The sequence below is a fragment of the Schistocerca cancellata genome, chromosome 6 (assembly GCF_023864275.1).
Source record: "Schistocerca cancellata isolate TAMUIC-IGC-003103 chromosome 6, iqSchCanc2.1, whole genome shotgun sequence".
NCBI lineage: Eukaryota > Metazoa > Arthropoda > Insecta > Orthoptera > Acrididae > Schistocerca > Schistocerca cancellata.
In genome coordinates this window covers 685,748,121-685,770,178 of record NC_064631.1, presented here as the reverse complement: position 1 = coordinate 685,770,178, position 22,058 = coordinate 685,748,121, and the positions used below count along the sequence as shown (strand labels likewise).

At 39.2% G+C, this 22,058-nt stretch overlaps 1 protein-coding gene across 1 annotated transcript in view; it reads left to right on the top strand.

The window, feature by feature from the left end:
• LOC126190867 (28S ribosomal protein S11, mitochondrial) overlaps positions 1-22,058 on the top strand; it is a 69,400-nt gene that overhangs the window by 21,429 nt on the left and 25,913 nt on the right. Inside the window, exons 2-4 of the mRNA XM_049931463.1 lie at positions 4,229-4,362; positions 4,444-4,544; positions 7,092-7,157. Coding sequence (XP_049787420.1) covers positions 4,229-4,362; positions 4,444-4,544; positions 7,092-7,157 — 301 coding nt within the window. The remainder of the gene's footprint in view (positions 1-4,228; positions 4,363-4,443; positions 4,545-7,091; positions 7,158-22,058) is intronic.

Genomic DNA, 22,058 nt, shown 5'->3' with positions numbered 1-22,058 from the left:
ATGTCAGCAGTATAGGTCTTTAATTATGTACATGTGGCTGACAGTCCTTGAAAACAGGATTGCCAGCACTTTTCCCAATCAGTTAGTGCTCTTTGTTGCTTCAGGGATGAAGGTGGTTTGATGAACCCTCTGCCAGGCACTTAAATGTGATTTGCAGAGTATCCATGTAGATGTACCATAAAATGTTGCTGAAGGGGAGCAAGTTCTTGCACATAATCTTTATAGAATCTCACACATCTCTCTTCTGGTCCAGTCTCATATCCTCTGTTGAGCAATTTTAGTTGTTTTTCTGTTCCACGATCAGTTTTCTCAACATGTGCCATTTTGACATTGGTGTAACTGTTTGAAAGGTGAAACCATGTTACAATATTCCTCAGTAAAAACAATGTTGGTAGCATGAATTCAGTAGTTTTGTTGTGTGGTCACTAAATGAGTGCTTATGGTTTTTCAAACAACCAAAATGCTCTTTGGGGGGGGGGGGGGGGCAGGATTGGTTAGCAAAATTGTACTTTTGAAGTCATTGAATGCTCTACCATTGCTCTCCTTATGCTCACTTTGCCGTCATTCAGATTGTGATTGTCAGCCAGACTTTAACTTAGTTTAAATATGTGATGAAGCCGTCTTTGCTTTTGTTGAAATGTTCTAAGCCAGCTTTTGAACACCATGATTATTTGCCATGTCACACATCCTTGCTTATCACGTACTAGTCTAAGGCTTTTCTACAATGATTTTGAGTCTTAGCTTCTTTTCCTCCACATCCTTTTCCTGAAAGCTGAATATTTGATATTGGCTATTCAGATATTCTGCATGTATCATTTTTATCCCCCCTTCCCACCGTGCTTCCTGCTATGGAAAGGGGGGGGGGACAGTTCCTCACCTTTCATTATATTTGTTGTAACACTTACCCTTCAGTAAGTTTAGTAATTCAAAAAGCTCCGATTTCTTAGTTACTAGGAAATCTAAGACATTGTCCTCACAAGTCCATTCCCAAAGTACCTGTGCAAAGAATTACCAGACCAGACTATAAGCAAGAGGAAACTGTATGCAAAAAAGGAATTGGAAAAATAATTACTATAGTCACACTAAAAGAAGTCCAGACATGCAGCAAGTTGAATTTATGGTATATACAGGGGTAGAAAATGGTTAATTTTAGTCTGTATTTTTTAATTTTGGTCTGTAAAGTCACATTTCTTCGCCTTGCTTCCAAATTTGACCAACTACGGTCCACATAGACTTTTCCTCTCCTCCTTGGAAATGTAATGTATGGATCTCGTTTTTATTGGTTTCTCTCAAACGATTTTATGCTGTTGGCTCTGCTTCTTCTTCTTCTTCTTCTTCTTCTTCTTCTTCTTTTAATGGAGACACTGGAGCATAGAATGCCTCTGGTTTCATAACTGAATTATAGTGCTCGATTTTGGCCATGGAGAATGTCACTCCTTTACTGTAGCTGTTCTGTATTAGTGTGTAACGAAGGTCTAATTTCCTGGCTCTTCCTTTGACTGCCTCTTTACCCAGTCCATAGAGTTGGATCCATTCTCCCAAGTATTTGAATTCATCTGTCCGTTTAATGTTGCTATATTCCTTCCTTTCCTTTGGGATTTTGAGACTTGTTTTTCCAGTGATTTCATGCAAGACCTGCCAACATTCTTTGCCCAGCCTTCTGATTTTCTCACTAAAGGACAGTGTCATTGGCAATACTTGAACACATGATTACCGTGTGTGTTTTTTCAAAAGTGTATTCAGATTTATTTATTTATTTATTTTTTTTTTTTTGCCAGGTTTTGTCATTTTCTTCAGAACTATATTGATGAGGATTAGAGATAATCCTCCTCTTTTCCTGACTCATGCCTTTATTGCATAGGATTCAGAGATTTCTATATTTAAAAAAAAAAACAACTTTGCTTTTGATATGGGGTCTGGCAGGGTTTGTTTTAAGAGCTACCTCGTTTTTCCATCATTTCTAAAACTGTAAATAAAGCTTGTCTGTCAGTTGTCATATACTTTTTTTATGAAGTAGACAGTAGTTGCTACCAGCTTTAGTGCTATAGAGTAGCATGTTTTTACCTGGAAGCACAGAGAACAGTGTAAAGTGAAACTGAGTTCTTCACAATAAGTATTGTTAGACCAACTTTTAAGGGCAGAGTTAATCTGGTGATTGAAAATGGTGGGTGGAGGGAACTTTGCTGTTCAGCCAGCTTGTGAAGACTACAAAGAAACCTTTGAAGAAATGTTTCTTGGAAATCTTCCCCCGTGAGTTCACCCTTTCAAGGACAAAGGTAAGATACTTAGTATTTGATGCTTTAGCTCCATGCTTTAAAAACAGTTTGTGGATGATATTGTAGGGGCACATATCTCTCTTCGTTTTGATGAAATTGTGAATGCAGCTTTTTTTTTAAGAAGAAGAGTTTCAAACTGTAGTTAATTCCTGGTTGATTCCAAACTTTCTTCATTGGTAGAGCCACTGCTAGTGATATTCTCAAAATTAAATTAAATGTCAGATAATTCCCAGCTTTCTTGTTGAAAGCTAGCGATGATAGTTTGTGATGGCCCAGTGTTAACAAACCACGAATTGTCAGATGAATTTGAGTCTCCAGTCTTTTTAGGAAGAAAAGAGCTGATTCGTGTAACATACACATTATCCATAATTCTTTCAAAAAAGGGTTACAAGAATCAGGTGAAAATGCTTCAGACATGATCTTGTTCCTCTATATTTTTTTTGTAGCCACGCACCACATTGGGAAAGTTTTGATTAAGGACAATCGAATTTGAAATTTCTGGGTCATCATTTTGTGTGACAGCTGACATTAAAACCAGCTGGGGAGAGACTTCCAGAACAATGATCACCTGTTGAAAATTAGTTTCTTCAGTTCATACCCCAGCACAAAAGCAATTTGATGAGATTGGAAACACGGAAGAACATAATGAAATGAGTTGATGAGTTATTTGATACGTAAAAATATTGTTGAACAGTTAAAAGATAAAGCTACCAAAGTAGAAATTATGTTTGCTTATTGTGAAAGTGCTCATACATGTTCAAGATTCAACTTTTCACTAGGTGGCAGGGACATAAATATTGCATATTTTCCTCAAACATTTGAAGCATTAGTTACCACATTATAAAAGCCTGATAATTCTACATGGTGCTAAGGACCCTGCTATTGTGCCCTAAACAACAGATCATCATCTGATGTCTCAAGCCATTAAGAGTCCTGACTGCTTTGATAAATCCAAAGTTTTCTTACTTTCATTTTTTTACTCCTGCTTCAGGTCTCTGTAAGACTTGGTTGTCAGTTTCACAGACATATGTAATTTACCTAACATCTACAGTAAATCAACTCAACCCTTATGAGGTCTGAACTGCCTATTTTGAGTGTTGAAATATACTTGTAAGGTACTATTGCTTTGTGATGTTTTCAATTGTAAACTTACTACTAGATACCTCGCAACAGTACTGAAATGATAAATTGCTACTTAAAACACAGAGGGCAGTATTGAATCACAGACTGTAAGCTTTCAGTTAGAGTTCTTCCAGGGCAAACACACACAGAACCACAACTCCCACATATGTGGCCACTGCATCTGGTTGCTTATGCCCAACAGTTTTGTCTTTAAATTGCTGGATTGCAGTTCTTTCTGCAGATGTAAGGTTGGTTTCCATGTTGAGGGAATTGGCAAATGATAGTGAGGCAACATTCAAAATTAGAAAATTCTGGAAACTTAATGGAGTGATTTGGGGATGGTAGCGGAGGATTACTGTTGGGTGAGGGAGTAATCTGAGTTGGTTCTACTTGTAGGAGCTGGGAGAAGAAGAGAAGGTCTTAAATAAGCCCAGCATGATTGGATTTGGAATGAGACAGTTGAGAGTCAGGCCTCAGTGTTAGAAGACAGTGGCCATATTTTTTGGAGTTCTGCCCCCCCCCCCCCTCTCTCTCTCTCTCTCTCTCTCTCTCTCTCTCTCTCTCTCTCTCTCTTTGTGTGCGTGCGCACACGTTTCTACTTGGCAGGAGGGGCATTGTCCAAAAGCTCAAATATTTTTGAATCCTTTTATTGTGCTTATGTCACACAAGGCCTCTTAAATGTGGTGAGTAACACTCCATCACTTTCATTTTATTTCTATTCCAACCTGGACTTCCATTTCCTGATTTTATTTTTTTTTATCTCCATTGCTGTTATTAACTTGTAAGGTTTGTAACTATATTGTAGAAATGCAAAATTCTGTGTGTTGCAGAGCTGGAGACGGACTGTTCCCAGATGAGACTACATCAAAACAGTTATTTAATGGTACCCCCTTTGAGGAACTACCTATATTTAACATAAAAGTCTCCCCAAATAATACAATAATAAGTGTAACTGATCATAAAGGTAATTTAATTTCATCATTTTGTCTTCTGATTTGAAGTCATATTGCTTAACTTAAATGCACTGTTTTGAAATAACTTTCAGGTGTGGTTAAGCTGATGCGGTCTTGTGGAGTTGAAGGCTTCAAGAATACACGCAAAGGGACTAATGTAGCTGCTCAGGCCACAGCTATCAGTTTGAGCATGGTAAGCATTTCATTATTTGGTGCATCAACTACTTACGTGACAAAGAAGATGGATATTACATACCCCAAAACCCTTTGTTTTTTAATTGTGAATGGGAAAAAAGAATTTACAAAGTTCTCTAGTAAGTAAATTATTTAATGTGCATCCACTCCCACTACATTTGAAGGCAGGTGAAAATTCTGACTCTGCAATTCAGAAGAGATATCAGCTGCAGCTCAAAAAGCAGTTTAGATACATTGTTTCCATAAATCTGTCATAGGACCTTGTATTCTAATAAACCTTACTGCTGCTGCCCAGAAGAACTTTACTCAGAAGACTCTACAGTCCTTGCTGTATGATGTGATGCTGCATGAAGCAAGTTGGTGCAATGATAAGCACACCGGACTCACATTTGGGAGGACAATGGCTCAAACCTGTGTCTGTCCATCCTGATTTAGATTTCCTGGGATTTCCGAAATCACTTGAGACAAATACCAGAATGGTTCCTTCAAAGGGTATCGCTGACTTCTTCCCTATCCTTTCCTAATCCAATAGTACCAATGACATTGCTATTTGGTCCCCTCGCCCAAGTCAATCCAACCAACCTTCCACTCTCCCTTACTGAAACTTAAAATAGTATTTGTGATGCTCCGTGTTGTTGTGTAGAAATTTAGGTAGCTGTTCATGGCTGCTTTGAGTTTCTCTGTATTTACTGTTAATTGCAGGGAAAAATTACATTTAGTTTAATTCAGCACACGAGTTACACTATGGTGCAGTTAAAAGTAGCCCATGTAAGTATAAAGTAAATGCAATGAAATTACAGAAATGAGAGCTGGAATGGACTTACCATTTATTTACAGTGAAAAATACATTTGTAGAAGATGCTGTAAGCAGCCCCCTGCAGATAATTCCCAGCTTTCTTGTTGAAAGCTAGCGATGATAGTTTGTGATGGGCCCAGTGTTAACAAACCACGAATTGTCAGATGAATGAGTCTCAAGTCATTTTAGGAAGAAAAGAGCTGATTCGTGTAACATACACGTCATCCATAATTCTTTCAAAAAAGGCTGTAACTTCACGGCTGATGTTGTCTTTCAGTTTCTGTATTGGGTATAGATTTTTTTCATAGACTTTGCTCTTAATGTGCTCTCACAGGAAAAAATCGCTTGTTATATCTGGCAAATGTGGTGACCACAAATAATTGCTGACAGTTCGTTCCTCAGTGAAGACACTGTGAATGTGTTCCAGGGATTCCTTCGACATGTGACATGTTGTCCCCTTCATGCTGAAAGAAGCAATATTGTCTTTCATATTGAGTTGAGCACAAAATGTTTCTGAAACTTCCATATATGCAAGCGTGTTGAGGGTAGAGTCAAAAAAATATCTGTCCAATGAGGCGTGTTCTTGTTACACCCCACCAAATGCAGTTGTTTTCATCATGGAGTGGTTGCTGGCACACTGTGTCAACTGGTGTCCTCCACTGCCCAGTACTGACTGGAAAGATGAAACCTTGCTTCGTCACTCATAATGTAATTCAAAGGACGTAATAAATCATTGTTGATGATGTTATTCAAACGCTATATGCAGTAATGTATTAGTTTGACTGTCATCATTTGTAATTGCTGCACAACTGCCACACGATAAGGCTCCAAATTAAGACTTGTGCATGTTGGGCCAATTTACAAGTAGATTTCTTTGGGCTCTGAATAATTCTTTGGCAATGTTTGCAGTAACTTTTGATGTACGAACTGAAGGAATTCTTTGTTTTAAGTTTTGCACAGATCCACAGGTGCACCAATTTCTGTACATCTTCTCTATGGCTCTCTTTGCTGCTGGTCTATCTGGATACTTGACCCCGAAAATTTTGCGAGTTTCCGTAATGAAACTTGTTTCCATATATGCGGCCACAATTTCAACTCTTTCTTGTATTGAGAGAGTCATTTTGCAGACCGCAAAGAGAAATGTCCAACTTCACTAATGAAATAAATTGAAATGCTGACAGAAGAATGCTAACAATTGATTATTGCATAAAACTGTCCCTTGTTGTAGGTAATATTGCATTCGGAATCATAGGAGAGCCGGGCTGCTTTTAACTACAACACCCTGTATTTAAAAAATTCAGATTTTTAAATCTAATAAGACCCTGGGTAGTTGCATCAGATTGAAAACTTTACCAGGAAGTATCAGAAAATCTTTGCTTACATAATTATACCATGATATTGCCCCTGCTCTCTTGATCAGAACTATGTTTTATGGCTCTGGGCAACCACAACATGCACAATTACATCAAATGGAAAATTCAGTTGAGACAGTTTTTCACCCTCCAAGCAGGTAGTTTCCACACTTATCCTGTGGGTGGTAGTTCATGTAACAGCTAATACAGGAATGCAGTTGGTTGTCCTCTCCCCGCCACCCCCCCCCCACCCCCTGCCCCCTCCACACACACACACACACACACACACACACACACACACACACACACACACACACACACATTCTCTATGTGTAACGTATTTTACTACAGTAGGTAGTTCGTTGGTAATTATTAATGTTTGTTTCTTATTTTTCAGAAAGCTTTGGAATATGGATATAAGACAGTTCGTGTTAGAGTTCGAGGGCTGGGTCCTGGTAGAATGGTGAGTACTGTTTTATACAACTGCTTCAGTGTGTTGTGTTTTTGCTTTGTGTGTGTGCGTGTGCGTGTCCTGTTTGTCAACTTAGAATGCTTTAATCATTTGCTGTCCCTTTCTTTGTGTCCCAGATCTCTGGTTTGGAATACCCCCCCCTTTTCCTTCTTCTACTTCCTGTTTCTAGCAATAGCCTCACTCCCCACATACGTACACAATATGGTGAGTAGATCATGCTAACTTGTGTGTTCATGCTCTGGTATCCTTGTTTCCGCATATGGTATGTAGATTGCCCTCTTTCTTACACTTGAGTGTTTGGTTATTATAGTAGGAAGCTACAAAAGTGGCAGCTGAAGGGGTAAGTTGTAGAAAGCCAATTCTCCACCTTTTCTGCCTGCTGCCCCCATTTGTGTTCTCATTGCACACCTCAGTCGGCACAAGTTAAAAGCCTTCGTACCATATGTTTCAAGCAGATTTCAGCAAACTGTGCCATCAGACAATGCTGTCTATGATCACTTCATTACATGGCACTACCTTGTAAATGATAAGATACACCTGAGATTGGTAGGTAGCACATTGCAATAATGATTTTAGAATCAGACATGGTCAGTGTCTTAACTTTAAACAATTTATTATAGCTGCGAAACCATGCATTTGAAAATGCTGTAAAGAAACAGTGGCCTCTCCATATTAATGTATTCTTGTGTGTTTTAGAAGGTATGTTACAGACAAATACATTATTGCTGTTAAATTATACAGTTATCTTTCTTTTGAGTATGTAAACATTTGACCATTACTTAACTTTGCATTTAAGTTTTAACTGCAGTACGAAGCAGAAAATGTAAATCTTCTGTTCCTGCAAGTAAAACCGGCAGACGTGCTAGCTCAGGCAGTGTACGCCTGGCAGTTCCATTTCATATTTATGACTTTGGGGCAAGGAGAAAAGGGAAGACTACAAAATTGAGTGGAGAGAGGGAACAGTAGTCACAGCTTTAGGGAGGGGAAGGACAAACAAATACAACATTTACTGCAGTTAGAGCTATTTGAAGGTTTTGTTCTGAAGACTTAACTGTTTGATGACTCATCTGGAGCAGTGGCAATGCATTCACTGAACTTTCTTGGATGCCTTCCTTTAGAAAGTCATTTCCTTGCAGATCTTCAGCATGGTGTACACATGTAATTCTGTCTTCCATTGCAAAATCGATTGCTTCCTGAAATAACTCCTGCACATCTTTGTCTTAATGTGCATTCCCTTTGCACTACCTCTCCGTTCACTAGGACTGTCACATTTTCTATGGGATTTAATTAACAGTGGTAAGGGAGCAGACACACAACTATGAGTCCCTTTTATGCTGCTAAGCTCTCTCAATAATATTGATTATAAGGATGCTTCTAGTGCCCAAATTCCTGCAACATCTCCACTTTTGGTGCAGCCTGAAATACTTTTCTCTTCTAGCCAATATGCAGTTCTTCCTTATTTGTACTTGAATTAGGAATTTTCTCCTTTTTGTTGAATGAAAATACGTTAATCATGACACTCTCACAACCCTCTTCTAAACTAAGTAATGACTCTAAAAAACAGTGTTTTACGTACATCACTATTCATTTTCTCATGATCAGTGGATTTATGGGATGTCAATATTAGTTTTGTGCTTTTGATAAAACCATACTTGGACAATCCTGCATGAGACAGAATAAGCCTACTTCCTTTGCCAGTCAGTGCTTCCAACCTACCATTGCCTTTCAAATCCTGCCAGATGTGCTTCCTGGTGCAATTTTAATTGAGTCAGGTTTCCCAAAGATAAATAATAGACTAATGATTCCCCCCTGCCCGATGCACAGTTTTCTTGGAAAAGTAGTCCTAGGTGCTAAAATACTGGATATCTCCCTCAGGATCTTCCATCATTGCATTTTCTGTATCTAAATCCCAAAGATTTCGGAATTCTTCCATTGAAATGGTGGCCCCTGGGAAAGCAGTCTTGTCATTTAAAACATATGTTACCATTTGTCTTTTAAGCTACTCACCACAGTTATAAAATTCTGATGCAGAACGACAAAGAACATCTTTCCAGAAATCACCTGAATCGGTGACAGTTTTTCTTCCACTAATATCTTTTCTCAGAGATTGAAACTTTATTTCTTGACCACAGGTTTCCTTTGTCCGTGCTTCTGCAACTATTCTTGTACAGTTTGTAGTGAAACAGCACATGCCTTTGCTGTTGCAGTCTGTGGTGCCGATAAGATTTCGTCCCTTTTGGCATTGTCTTTAGGACCATGAAATTTTTATATCTTTTTTGTCTCTGTGTGGCTTTGAATTGTCATCTTAACTTGCAAGCATAAATAGCAGTACTACCCAATGAAAATCACTGCCCTCTTTGCATACATAAATTCCATGCAGCTCAGATAACAGCAAATGCTGGAGAGTGGGTAGCAAGGAAGTTGCAAAGCCTCGCTACAGCATGAACAGAGCACATTATTGTCACATAAACACTGTTAGCAGTAAGTGTTGGTTTGATAGCTGTTGCTTCTTATGACATCACCTGCGTGACACCAGTGGCAAAAATGACACTGAGGCGGTAGTGTGAGTTGTGGATGGAGCAGGACTAAGCCATAAGCTTCTCATTGGCACTCAGAAACTGAGGAAAGATAAGTGGTGGGAGAACTGGCCTACCCATCTCAGTTGCCACTTTCGCGCTCTGTAGTATTAAAAGTGGTCCTCCTTGCAGGAAACCAAAAGTGAACTAAGTTTGTGAAGATGATGCAGTCATATAAAAAAGTGTGGTTAGTATGGGTTTGGACCATATTTCTCTTGTCAGGTGCAGTGTATTACTGTGCGGGTGCATGCTACATGCAAATTGTTTCCAAATAAATTATGTTTTAGTTCTTATGTAGTACTGAGTCTGGAATTAATGGTGTAGGAAATTTCATCAAATTTGCTGGTTGAAATTTTATAGAGTAAATGTACCACTGGCCAAATCTGCTTCTTCTGTGTTCATCTGCAAACTTCATTTAGAAGTGAAATTATGGGTACATGAATGTCAGTGATGATGAATGTGGTTATGGGTGTTTAAATTCGGCCTTTAAGTTGTTTCAACAGTGAAAAAGATGGGGTGCACCTGTCATCTGTATCATCTTCAAGTTTATATCAGAACGATTAAAGTGTAATAACAATAAAAGTGAAATAACGATAATAAATTAGCACCACTGATAGAAGCGAACCCTGCCATCCAACCCTTCACCTCTCCTCCAAAATACGTTTTCGTTATGAAGACCTCAAGGAAACATAACTACAGATGCAAATTAATTATAATGTGATGGAGTGTAGTCATATTTGAAATGAGCTGCTATGTAGACCTAAACAGTATTTGAAGGTAAGATCATGGTGTTTAAATAAAAAATCTATGACATTCCCATTTCACATTCCTGAGCGTCACTTTTAAGCTTTCAAATAGGCTGTGTTGCATGTTGCTGAATTTAATTGATTTCTGGTGTCATGCTACTTGATAAGTATTCCAAAATCCTGAAGGAATAATTTTCCTTTGGTTTCCTTGCCACTGATTTACATGTTCATCACACTTGGTAGTATTACTTTCAAATATTTAAATCTGAGGAGCTCCAAAAGCTTACCACTATTCTTTGACTGTATGGATTCTTTCTCTTTGCTGTGGACACTATCTTTAGACTCGTGGGAAACTCTACACCTAACAGACAGAATTCTGATTTGTTGTGTCCTCGAGTACAGCTATGTCTGCTTAAAAGAAAGCCCACAGCTGAAGGCCTCTTTGAGTTTTGTGGGAGATGGGAGGAAGTGAGCTATGGAACAAGTTGGCTGTATATCAGTGCCAGCAACAGCGGGTTGTCCAATCACCAGCTAAGGGTACTGCAGTTGACTAAAGATAAACAGATAGGAGCAACAGTTATGTACTTCGGAACGAAGAGGAGGTTGCAGCCATCTACAGTCCTCAAAGGTATAGTGAAAAGAAGCAAAAGATATAGTTGAAGACTTGCAGCCAGGTACTGGCGTGTGACAGGAAAATGTTTTTTTCAACCCAATTCCTCTGGCAGCTGCAATGGGCAGTTGCGAGACCAAATTATCACAAATGTGTTGCCTGTTCACAGATCACAACTTTTGATCATTTGAAGGAATGAGCGAAGTACTGAGCTTTTATTCAACCAAACCCTTAGCATTCTCACTTGCGGTAGTTCTATTCTGCATTGTGAACCGTGAATAAGACTAGGTATAGTATCTAGGAAAGTGAAATCTATTATTCACCTGTATGCAAAAAAACTGTGTGGGGCTAGATTTTCTCTCTATAAGGGTGGTATTTCCTGTAAGGTACTATTTGCTGTAAAAGAGATTCTCCACAACTGCGATCTAGGGAAAGTGTATTCAATATAAACTGTAATTGACAAAATAATTCAATTGAGTAGATAAAAAAATCTACTCGCCAAGCAGTGGCAACACACACACACACACACACACACACACACACACACACACACACACACAAAAGACGGTTGTAATTGGCAAGCTTTCGGAGCCAGTGACGCGTTCTGCAAAATTGTTGAAGGGGAAGGAAGAGGGGTGAACGAAAAGGAATGGAGAAGTCTAGGAAAAGGAGTAGACTAAAGGAAAGTCAACAGAACTGCAGTTCATGGGAGACTTACCACATGGGATGGGAGGAAAAGACTTACCTTCTCGTGTTGTGCAGTAAGTCTCCCCTGAGCTTCTCTTTTTTCTGTAAGAGTTGACACTTTTATTCATTTTGTATCTCAGGAGACATAGTCTTAAACCTTGTTGCTATAAACACTCCAGCTGCTGAGGAGTGAAATATATCTATACATTCCACACATTTTGGAAAATTTTCCTACTTTCCACTTAGTTTCAACAACCTCAGTTCCAAAAATGTAAGTGAGACTGCATTCTAGGAGATGTGAGGACTTGGGTTTTGTTTTAAATTCATTGACAGTTAACTAGCAATATTTTAATACCACACATCTTTACATAAAGTGTTAATTATTAATTTCTCTATTATTTATAAGCAGATGTCAAGAAAATGTTCAAAAAATACTTTAGTGTAAGAGCAGACTCGTCATATTAATGTCTCGTGATTTAGATGGTTCATTACAGCCAAATACATTATTACTGCTCATCTCTTAAATTGTAAAGGTATTTCTGTTTTGTTTATGTGGATATTCAAGCATTCCTTAACTTCACATGTTATCTTTAACATGGGCACAAAGCAGAAAAAATGGGTCTTACGAATTCCGCAAGTAACATCAACAAATGTGCCAGCACAGGTTGTAGTGTTTGGTGCCTGTTGTGCCTTGTATTGATAAATTTGGGGGAGTGTGTGTGTGTGTGTGTGTGTGTGTGTGTGTGTGTGTGTGTGTGTGTGTGTGAGAGAGAGAGAGAGAGAGAGAGAGAGAGAGAGAGAGAGAAAGTGTTCACAGGTTTGGAATGTGTGAGGAACAAAAAGTGTAACATGTAATGCAAATTATTGTTGTTTAGTTGTCTTGTTCTGAAACTCACTAGCCGAAAAATAGTTTGTAGCAATGACAATGCTTTGAGTGAACTTTTTTGTCTTGAATGATAACTGCTGCTATCCATGATGATCATGCAATCATCTTCTGAACCACGTAATAAACTTAAAACCCATCGTTTAAACAAATAATTATTCTTCACTTCTTGATGATAATAGGATTTTCTGTTTTTTACATCATCAATGCTAGCAGAACTGTGCCCATTCATGGTTCTCACAGTCTCAGAGATAAAAAAAAAGAGGTGAGGTGTGAGCAGGAGCATTATCGTGATGCAATTTCCATGTCTAGTTTGGCCACAATTCTGGTCATTTTCTTCAAATTGCTTCACACAAACAGTGCACAACTTTCAGATTGTATTAATTATTCACTGAATGACATTAAGGCAGGAACTTATTATGCACTGTGCGATTGTAATCGAAAGTGAGCAGTGAGAGAAATCTTCACTGGTGAGCAAACTTGTTAAATTTTTTTTCGTTCTTGGCTATTCAGGCAGTTACCGTAAGGTTGATTGGGCCTTGGTTTCAGTGTCATACCCATGTACCATGTTTCACTTCTCTAGAAGTTCTCAATCATAGTAAACTTCATTCAGCAGTTTCTGAGTGATGTCTACGCATCATTGTTTTTGGTCAAAATTCAATAATTTTGGTACAAACTTTACTACATCATAGCAACCCCTCTGATTGAGATTCTGCATTCTTTCAGAACCATTTTCTTTACTTCTACCACATTTTTGTCAGTAATTGATGTGCTAGATAGTCCAGGATGCTCATCGTCTTCGCCTTTGTCTTCTTTGACCCTCTTTGAAATGTTTATGCTGCTCATAAACTCTGTGTCGTACTCAAAGTAGATTTGCCAGATACCACAGTCAACATTTAATATGCACTGCTGCACTTTATTCCATTTTTCAAGCAAAATTTCTGTAAGTAAAAAAATTTGCTGAGTACTCACACTTACAACCTTTCTGACTATAAACAATAAACTAAATATTCAAAACAGCTTGAAATGTAAACATACATCAAGACCATTTGTACCAATAAGATAAAAAAAAGTTTTGAAAATCGGATGCACAAAGCCCGTGAAATTAAGATTCTCCTGACTTTTTGATCACACCTTGTATTAGCTTTGCACTTACGATTAAATCATATTCAGAAAGATCGTGCATGACAGACAATAAGTCTTTTTCCTTTGCCAGTCAGTACTTTTAGCCAACCATTGCCTTTCAAAAAACTGCCAGATGAGCTTTCTGGCATGTTTTTGATTGAACCAAGTCTCATCAGAATAAGTGTGATAAGGGTGATGATTTTATTTCATGATGTACATTTTTCCCAGAAAAGTAGCCCTAGATGCTACAATATCAGATCCTTCCATCAGACTGTGTCTTCCATTGGTGCACTTTCTGTACCTGAATCCTTAAGACTTTTAGAATTCTTTCACTGGAGTGGTGACCTCTGTGAAAGCAGTCTTGTCATTTAAAAGATATGCTACCGTTTTCCTTGTTGGGTATTTGCCAGTTGTAAAATTCTGATGCAGTAAAGGTCTTCTTCCTCTAATATCTTTTCTTGGTGATTGAAACACCATTTCTTGATCACAGATTTCCATTGTCCATGCTTCTGCAACTATTCTCTGTACGGGTCATAGTGAAACAGCACACAACTTTGCTGTTGCGATTTGTAGTGCTGATAGGATTTCATCTCTTCTGGCATTGTCTTTAGGATCTTGAAGACATTTTATGCCTTACTATCATATTTGCAAACAAAATAAGCAGTACTGCCCAGTGGAAGTTACTGCTGTGTACACTTCCACGCAATGCAAAGCGAATGCTGGAGAGTGGGAGCAACAAAGGTGCAAAGCTGTGCCAGCAGCAGTATGAATGAAGTGCAGTATTGCTACATATATCCTATTAATGATAGGTGTCCATTTAGTACTCTGTGTTAAGTTGGCACTTGCGGCAGAAGTGATGTTGGCAGCAATGTGATCTTACAGTTAGAGACTAAGCCAGACTTTGTCAAAGGTTTCTCATTGGTGGTCACAAATGGGGAAGACGAAGTTTGGGAGAACTGATCTATCCCTTCCAGCAGCTGCTTTTTGCTGCTCCCTAGTATAGTCAGTCTCCGGCACAATGCTGCAAATGAAATGCTGTGCAGATAATCTATAAATGAAGCTTAGCAAGCCACTAGTTTCCAGAAACAAGTTCATTGCTTCTACGTTGGTCTCGTCCTTTCTAGGGGGATTTGCTTTGACTCATTTCTTTCACAGTTAAAGGGGCCATCATATGCCTAATGTTTTTAGCTACATTTCCACATAAAATACACATACCATCATATTAAAAGTTTTTATTTCATTACTGTGTGACTAATTTGAAACTAACCTGTCAGTCTCGCAGAACTTTTATGTTGAAACAAATGTAATCTTTTATAGGTTGATATTCTAAGCATTTAGAGTTAAAAAGGAAATGTCATTTATGCTGTACAATTTTAAAAAGATTTTATGGGCTATGCTTGACCGAGGTAGAAGTGCAATATTGACGTACCAAGGGCTTAGACTGAAATCGGAAAAATACATTGAGAGCATACTTTTTACCAAGAAATGTCTGGAATATAAAGTTAACATCAAATTTAATGGTTAGTTTGAAACTAGGTGCAGAGTAATAAAATTATAAAAATGACACTTTGATGTTGTTATTTTAATAGGTCATGTCTTTTATGCAAGCTGTGCCACACTACTTCAGCGAATTTTAAGGTTTTCAGCAACTTATAACTATTAGCACTTCCCTGCTCCGTGGCTGCCCAGAACTTGACAAAGGCGAGGGGATTGTTTCAGTCAGAGGGGCAAAGCCCAGTGGATTTTTTCTCAGTCAGTGGACGACATCACCTCAAACCTGTTTTAGGAGGGGTGTTCTGGCAAAAAGTTTGTCTGTGAACTGAAGTTGACCCAATGGACTTCCACTCTTTGACATCCTCTTCTTCTTTTCTGTGTTTCTCCATGCCCTCACAACAGTTAGATCCCCACTAACTTACGATCTGAGTGATCTGACCCTCCTTTTCATCCTTTCTTAACCAATCCCACTTTCTTCTTTTAGGGGGGAACATAAAAGTTCCAAAATCTGGGAATTGCATTTCCTATCTTGAAGTTGCACTTGCTAGTCATTTAGTCTCCTTCTATTTCCTTGGTTTTAGTTCTTGGCTGAAACCAGACGTAAACAGTAACGAAATCCTAAACTCAGATTGGAATGTATACCGCAGAGACAGGCTGAACAGTGAAGGGGAAGGCGTGTTTATAGCGATAAGAAGTGCAATAGTATCGAAGGAAATTGACGGAGATCCGAAATGTGAAATGATTTGGGTGAAGGTCGCGGTTAAAGCAGGCTCAGACATGGTAATTGGATGTCTCTATAGGCCCCCTGGCTTAGCAGCAGTTGTGGCTGAGCACCTGAAGGATAATTTGGAAAATATTTCGAGTAGATTTCTCCACCATGTTATAGTTCTGGGTGGAGATTTTAATTTGCCGGATATAGACTGGGAGACTCAGACATTCATAACGGGTGGCAGGGACAAAGAATCCAGTGAAATTTTTTTAAGTGCTTTATCTGAAAACTACCTTGAGCAGTTAAACAGAGAACCGACTCGTGGCGATAACATATTAGACCTTCTGGTGACAAACAGACCCGAACTATTTGAAAAAGTTAACGCAGAACAGGGAATCAGCGATCATAAAGCGGTTACGGCATCGATGATTTCAGCCGTAAATAGGAATATTAAAAAGGGTAGGAAGATTTTTCTGTTTAGAAAAAGTGACAAAAAGCAGATTTCAGAGTACCTGTTGGCTCAACACAAAAGTTTTGTCTCAAGTACTGATAGTGTTGAGGATCAGTGGACAAAGTTCAAAACCATCGTACAATATGCGTTAGATGAGTATGTGCCAAGTAAGATCGTAAGAGATGGAAAAGAGCCACCGTGGTACAACAACCGAGTTAGAAAACTGCTGCGGAAGCAAAGGGAACTTCACAGCAAACATAAACATAGCCAAAGCCTTGCAGACAAACAAAAATTACGCGAAGCGAAATGTAGTGTGAAGAGAGCTATGCGAGAGGCGTTCAATGAATTCGAAAGTAAAGTTCTATGTACTGACTTGGCAGAAAATCCTAAGAAATTTTGGTCTTATGTCAAAGCGGTAGGTGGATCAAAACAAAATGTCCAGACACTCTGTGACCAAAATGGTACTGAAACAGAGGATGACAGACAAAAGGCCGAAATACTAAATGTCTTTTTCCAAAGTTGTTTCACAGAGGAAGATTGCACTGTAGTTCCTTCTCTAGATTGTCGCACAGATGACAAAATGGTAGATATCAAAATAGACGACAGAGGGATAGAGAAACAATTAAAATCGCTCAGGAGAGGAAAGGCCTCTGGACCTGATGGGATACCAGTTCAATTTTACACAGAGTACGCGAAGGAACTTGCCCCCCTTCTTGCAGCGGTGTACCGTAGATCTCTAGAAGAGCGTAGCGTTCCAAAGGATTGGAAAAGGGCACAGGTCATCCCCGTTTTCAAGAAGGGACGTCGAACAGATGTGCAGAACTATAGACCTATATCTCTAACGTCGATCAGTTGTAGAATTTTGGAACACGTATTGTGTTCGAGTATAATAACTTTTCTGGAGACTAGAAATCTACTCTGTAGGAATCAGTATGGGTTTCGAAAAAGACGGTCATGTGAAACCCAGCTCGCGCTATTCGTCCACGAGACTCAGAGGGCCATAGACACGGGTTCACAGGTAGATGCCGTGTTTCTTGACTTCTGCAAGGCGTTCGATATAGTTCCCCACAGTCGTTTAATGAACAAAGTAAGAGCATATGGACTATCAGACCAATTGTGTGATTGGATTGAGGAGTTCCTAGATAACAGGACGCAGCATGTTATTCTCAATGGAGAGAAGTCTTCCGAAGTAAGAGTCATTTCAGGTGTGCCGCAGGGGAGTGTCATAGGACCGTTGCTGTTCACAATATACATAAATGACCTGGTGGATGACATCGGAAGTTCACTGAGGCTTTTTGCAGATGATGCTGTGGTGTATCGAGAGGTTGTAACAATGGAAAATTGTACTGAAATGCAGGAGGATCTGCAGCGAATTGACGCATGGTGCAGGGAATGGCAACTGAATCTCAATGTAGACAAGTGTAATGTGCTGCGAATACACAGAAAGATAGATCCTTTATCATTTAGCTACAAAATAGCAGGTCAGCAACTGGAAGCAGTTAATACCATAAATTATCTGGGAGTACGCATTAGGAGTGATTTAAAATGGAATGATCATATAATGTTGATTGTCGGTAAAGCAGATGCCAGACTGAGATTCATTGGAAGAATCCTAAGGAAATGCAATCCGAAAACAAAGGAAGTAGGTTACAGTATGCTTGTTCGCCCACTGCTTGAATACTGCTCAGCAGTGTGGGATCCGTACCAGATATGGTTGATACAAGACATAGAGAAGATCCAACGGAGAGCAGCGCGCTTCGTTACAGGATCATTTAGTAATCGCGAAAGCATTACGGAGATGATAGATAAACTCCAGTGGAAGACTCTGCAGGAGAGACGCTCAGTAGCTCGGTACGGGCTTTTGTCAAAGTTTCGAGAACATACCTTCACCGAAGAGTCAAGCAGTATATTGCTCCCTCCTACGTATATCTCGCGAAGAGACCATGAGGATAAAATCAGAGAGATTAGAGCCCACACAGAGGCATACCGACAATCCTTCTTTCCACGAACAATACGAGACTGGAATAGAAGGGAGAACCGATAGAGGTACTGAAGGTACCCTCCGCCACACACCGTCAGGTGGCTTGCGGAGTATGGATGTAGATGTAGAAACACAGTGAGTACATGTTCCACTTTGTATTGGGTGCGGGTAAGGAAGAGGCTGAGATGGGAAGGGAGAGGGATAGGAGGGTAAGGATGAGGGGCGATAAATTACTGCTGCGGGATCATGCAGGGATGGGTGGGGAGATGTTAGGACAGCTAGCAGCTAGGTGCAATCAGGACATTAGATGAAGAGTGTGGGTGAGGGGAGATCGTAATGGAAAAGGAGAGAAGTAAAAAGACTGCATGTGTAGGTGGAACAGAGAGCTGTGTAGTTCTGGAATGAGAACAGGGAAGGAGCTAGATGGGACGGTGGCTAATGAAGGTTGAGGCCAGGAGGGTTATGGGAACATAGGATATATTACAGGGAGAATTCGCATCTGTGCAATTTAGGAAAGCTGCTTTTGGTGAGGAGAATACAGACAGCATAGGGTGTGAAGCCGTCATTGAAATGAAGAACGTCGTGTTGGGTGGTGTGCTCAGCAACAGGGTGGTGCACTTGTATTTTGGCCACAGTTCATCAGTGTTTATTCATGCAGACAGACAGGTAGAATGCAGCACAGTGGTTGCAGCTTAGCTTGTAGATCACACGACAGGTTTCACAGGGAGCCCTGCCTTTGATAGGCTAGCTGGTGATTGTGACCGGACTGGACCACCTACTCCAGTCCAGTCATAAACATCACTTATCCCATCAAAGGCAGGGCTACTTGTGAAACCAGTCAAGTAGTGTGATCTACAAGCTAAGCTGCAACCACTGTGCTGCATTCTACGTGGGCATGACAACCAACAATCTGTCTGTCCGCACGAATGGCCACTGCCGCCCAACATGAGTCGTCATTTCAATGATTGCTTCACAGCCTATGCCATCTGAATCCTTCACACCAACACCAGCTTATCTGAATTGCATTGGGTGGAATGCTTCCTGCAGTATATCCTACTCCTGGCCTCAACCTTCATTAGTCATTGTCTCACCTGTCTAGCTCCTTCCATGTTCCCATTCCAGCACTACACAGCCCTCTGTTCCACCAACACACTGTCTTTTTACTTCTCTCCTTTCCTGCTACCTCCATTCATTTTTTATACTCACACAAAAGTAGCAGATATAAAGATACTTGAAAACAGAAAAGCAACTAATGTCACTTGATAGTGAAGATGACCGTACCTAAAGGAGAACATATTATATGCTATACTGTACAGTAGTGGTGGCCCACCATATAGCAGAAGTTACTGTATGAATTTGGAGCTACAGTGGTGTAAGTGAAAAAAGGTACATTTTCCAGAATTTAAGAAAAATCATTAATTATGCATGGAATTTTACTACTGCTGTCTTAGGATTATGTAAGATGTGTTTCACTGACATAACACTGCTTCATTATCAGCTGACAAACATCTGTATAGAAATCTTCCGGTTGTGTGTTAGAGCTCCCTCTATTTATTATTAACAAGGAACCAGTGTTGATAGCTTATTTCGTCACTTTTCAAGGAAGCCTTCGGTACAGTTCTCCATTGGTACATAATCGGTAAAATGCACTGCTAACAGAATATTAGACCAGCTGTTAGGAGACGTCTTCTGAAGTGAAAGTAGCACTGGATGTTCCTCAGAGAGGTTAGACAAAACTATTTTTAATGACAGTATATACATTAAATGTTTCTGAAGTTAGCAACAGTGATTCTACTTTATGCAAGATGTATTGAACAGTTCCAGAAATAAGTGATAAAAATTGTAGCACACTCTTGAGCAATTGGCAAGGTCGGTGTTATGGTCGGTGTTATGGTCAGTGTTATATGAAGGTTCAGTTGGCAAAGACCTTTCAGAGGAAGTGTTATGCATCGCCAACATAAAAGGTTATAATATTAGCATCTGGGAAGAGTGGTCAGGCTCTGACAAATGTGTTTATCATATTGTGACAGTTGGTTCCTACGGGAATACGGTTTTCAGTGGTGGCTCTTGCAGAATTTCACCATTGCCATTGCTTTCTGATATTTTGGGGCCTGTAGTAATTATAACTATATTGAATATATTAATTTTGCATATATTTATTGAACTGTTTTAAGTATAACTAAACATTATAATTACGCGTTTAACAGTCTGAGAAATACAGGAAAAGAAGAAAACAGTTACGAAACCAGCAGTAATTAAACTCAGGCCACCAAATCCTGAGTTTGAGTCCATGCTCGTAATAGTAAGGCAACTGCTCATGTCCTGTGTCTGTATCTCAAATTTTCCTCGTAATCTACGCGAAAACATTTTTAGGGCATTTTACATTTTCCTATGACCATCAGGCAAAATATTACAGGAACTTGAAAGTGACCTTTACCTTCTTCTAATAAACACTGTTTGTTCCAAATCAGTGAGCCTTGTCCCACCCACACTTGTTTTTAGATTTACATTTGTACAAGATCTGACTGACTCTTTAAATCATACTTTTTCCTCCTAAGATCTACTTGTAAAGAGCCTCTTTAGCCGATCATCTACTGGAAACACTTTCGTACTAAAATGTGGCATTTTCCACTTTTGCTGTATTGATTTAATTTGTTCACGGCTAGTTTTGACATTCTAGGCCGCTCCAAGTGATGATATAGTTCTGCAATATGACTTACATAATTAAATGTCAGCATCTTTAGATTTGTTTCCTTTTCGTTTTGGTTCACAAATGCTGTCTTGTTAGCTTCGTAAATGTCAAGCTGTCAAACCAGCAAGTCAGCACTTTTAGCCAAAATGAATAAAAAACACAAATTTAGAGAGAGGCTGGCATTTCTATATGTAAGGCATAATTTTCTCTTGCAGAAACACAAAATCGCTTTAGAATTGCCTAGAAGGCTGAACTTGACGTGAACAAATAAAATTAATACAACAAAAATGGAAAATGCCACCTTCATTGTTTTGGTACCTGCTATGAAAAAAAAACTTTCGTACTAAATTTCCTTGTGTACTCACTTTTTTTTTACTATCATTTTACCTCCTTTTGACTTGCACAGACAGTAATCTTAACTGTATTGAATTTATGAACTGTTCAATGTAATCAGATTTTATAATTAATTGTTAGTGATTCGAGGAATATAATAAAATGAAATAGAAAAGTATAAGTAGCAACGGAATTCAAACACAGGCCCCTAAATTACCAGTCAGTATTGCATACCACACACCCACAGAGCCATTGAATCATTTGCGACTAAGAAACTCCTCATGCTCTACACTTGTACAATACTTCAAATGCAGTTTCAAAGAAAAATACTGACCTCGTGCTGTGAGGTACATAGCACTCTCAAAAACAGACATGTGTCCCTTTCCAGAGTTGATCATAATGAAGCTGACCATCATTTCAGCCCTCTACAATGTTTTCTAGTTATCATTGGAGAATGTGGTACAAAACCTGTCCGCTTTATTAGCATACGAGCACACATCCAAAGAGAAGTGGCATAATTTGAGTGTAATTTTGGCTCACTTTCAAAGAGAGATGACACAATTTGTGTGATTTCCAGCTCCCATTCAGAGAAATGGCCTAATTTT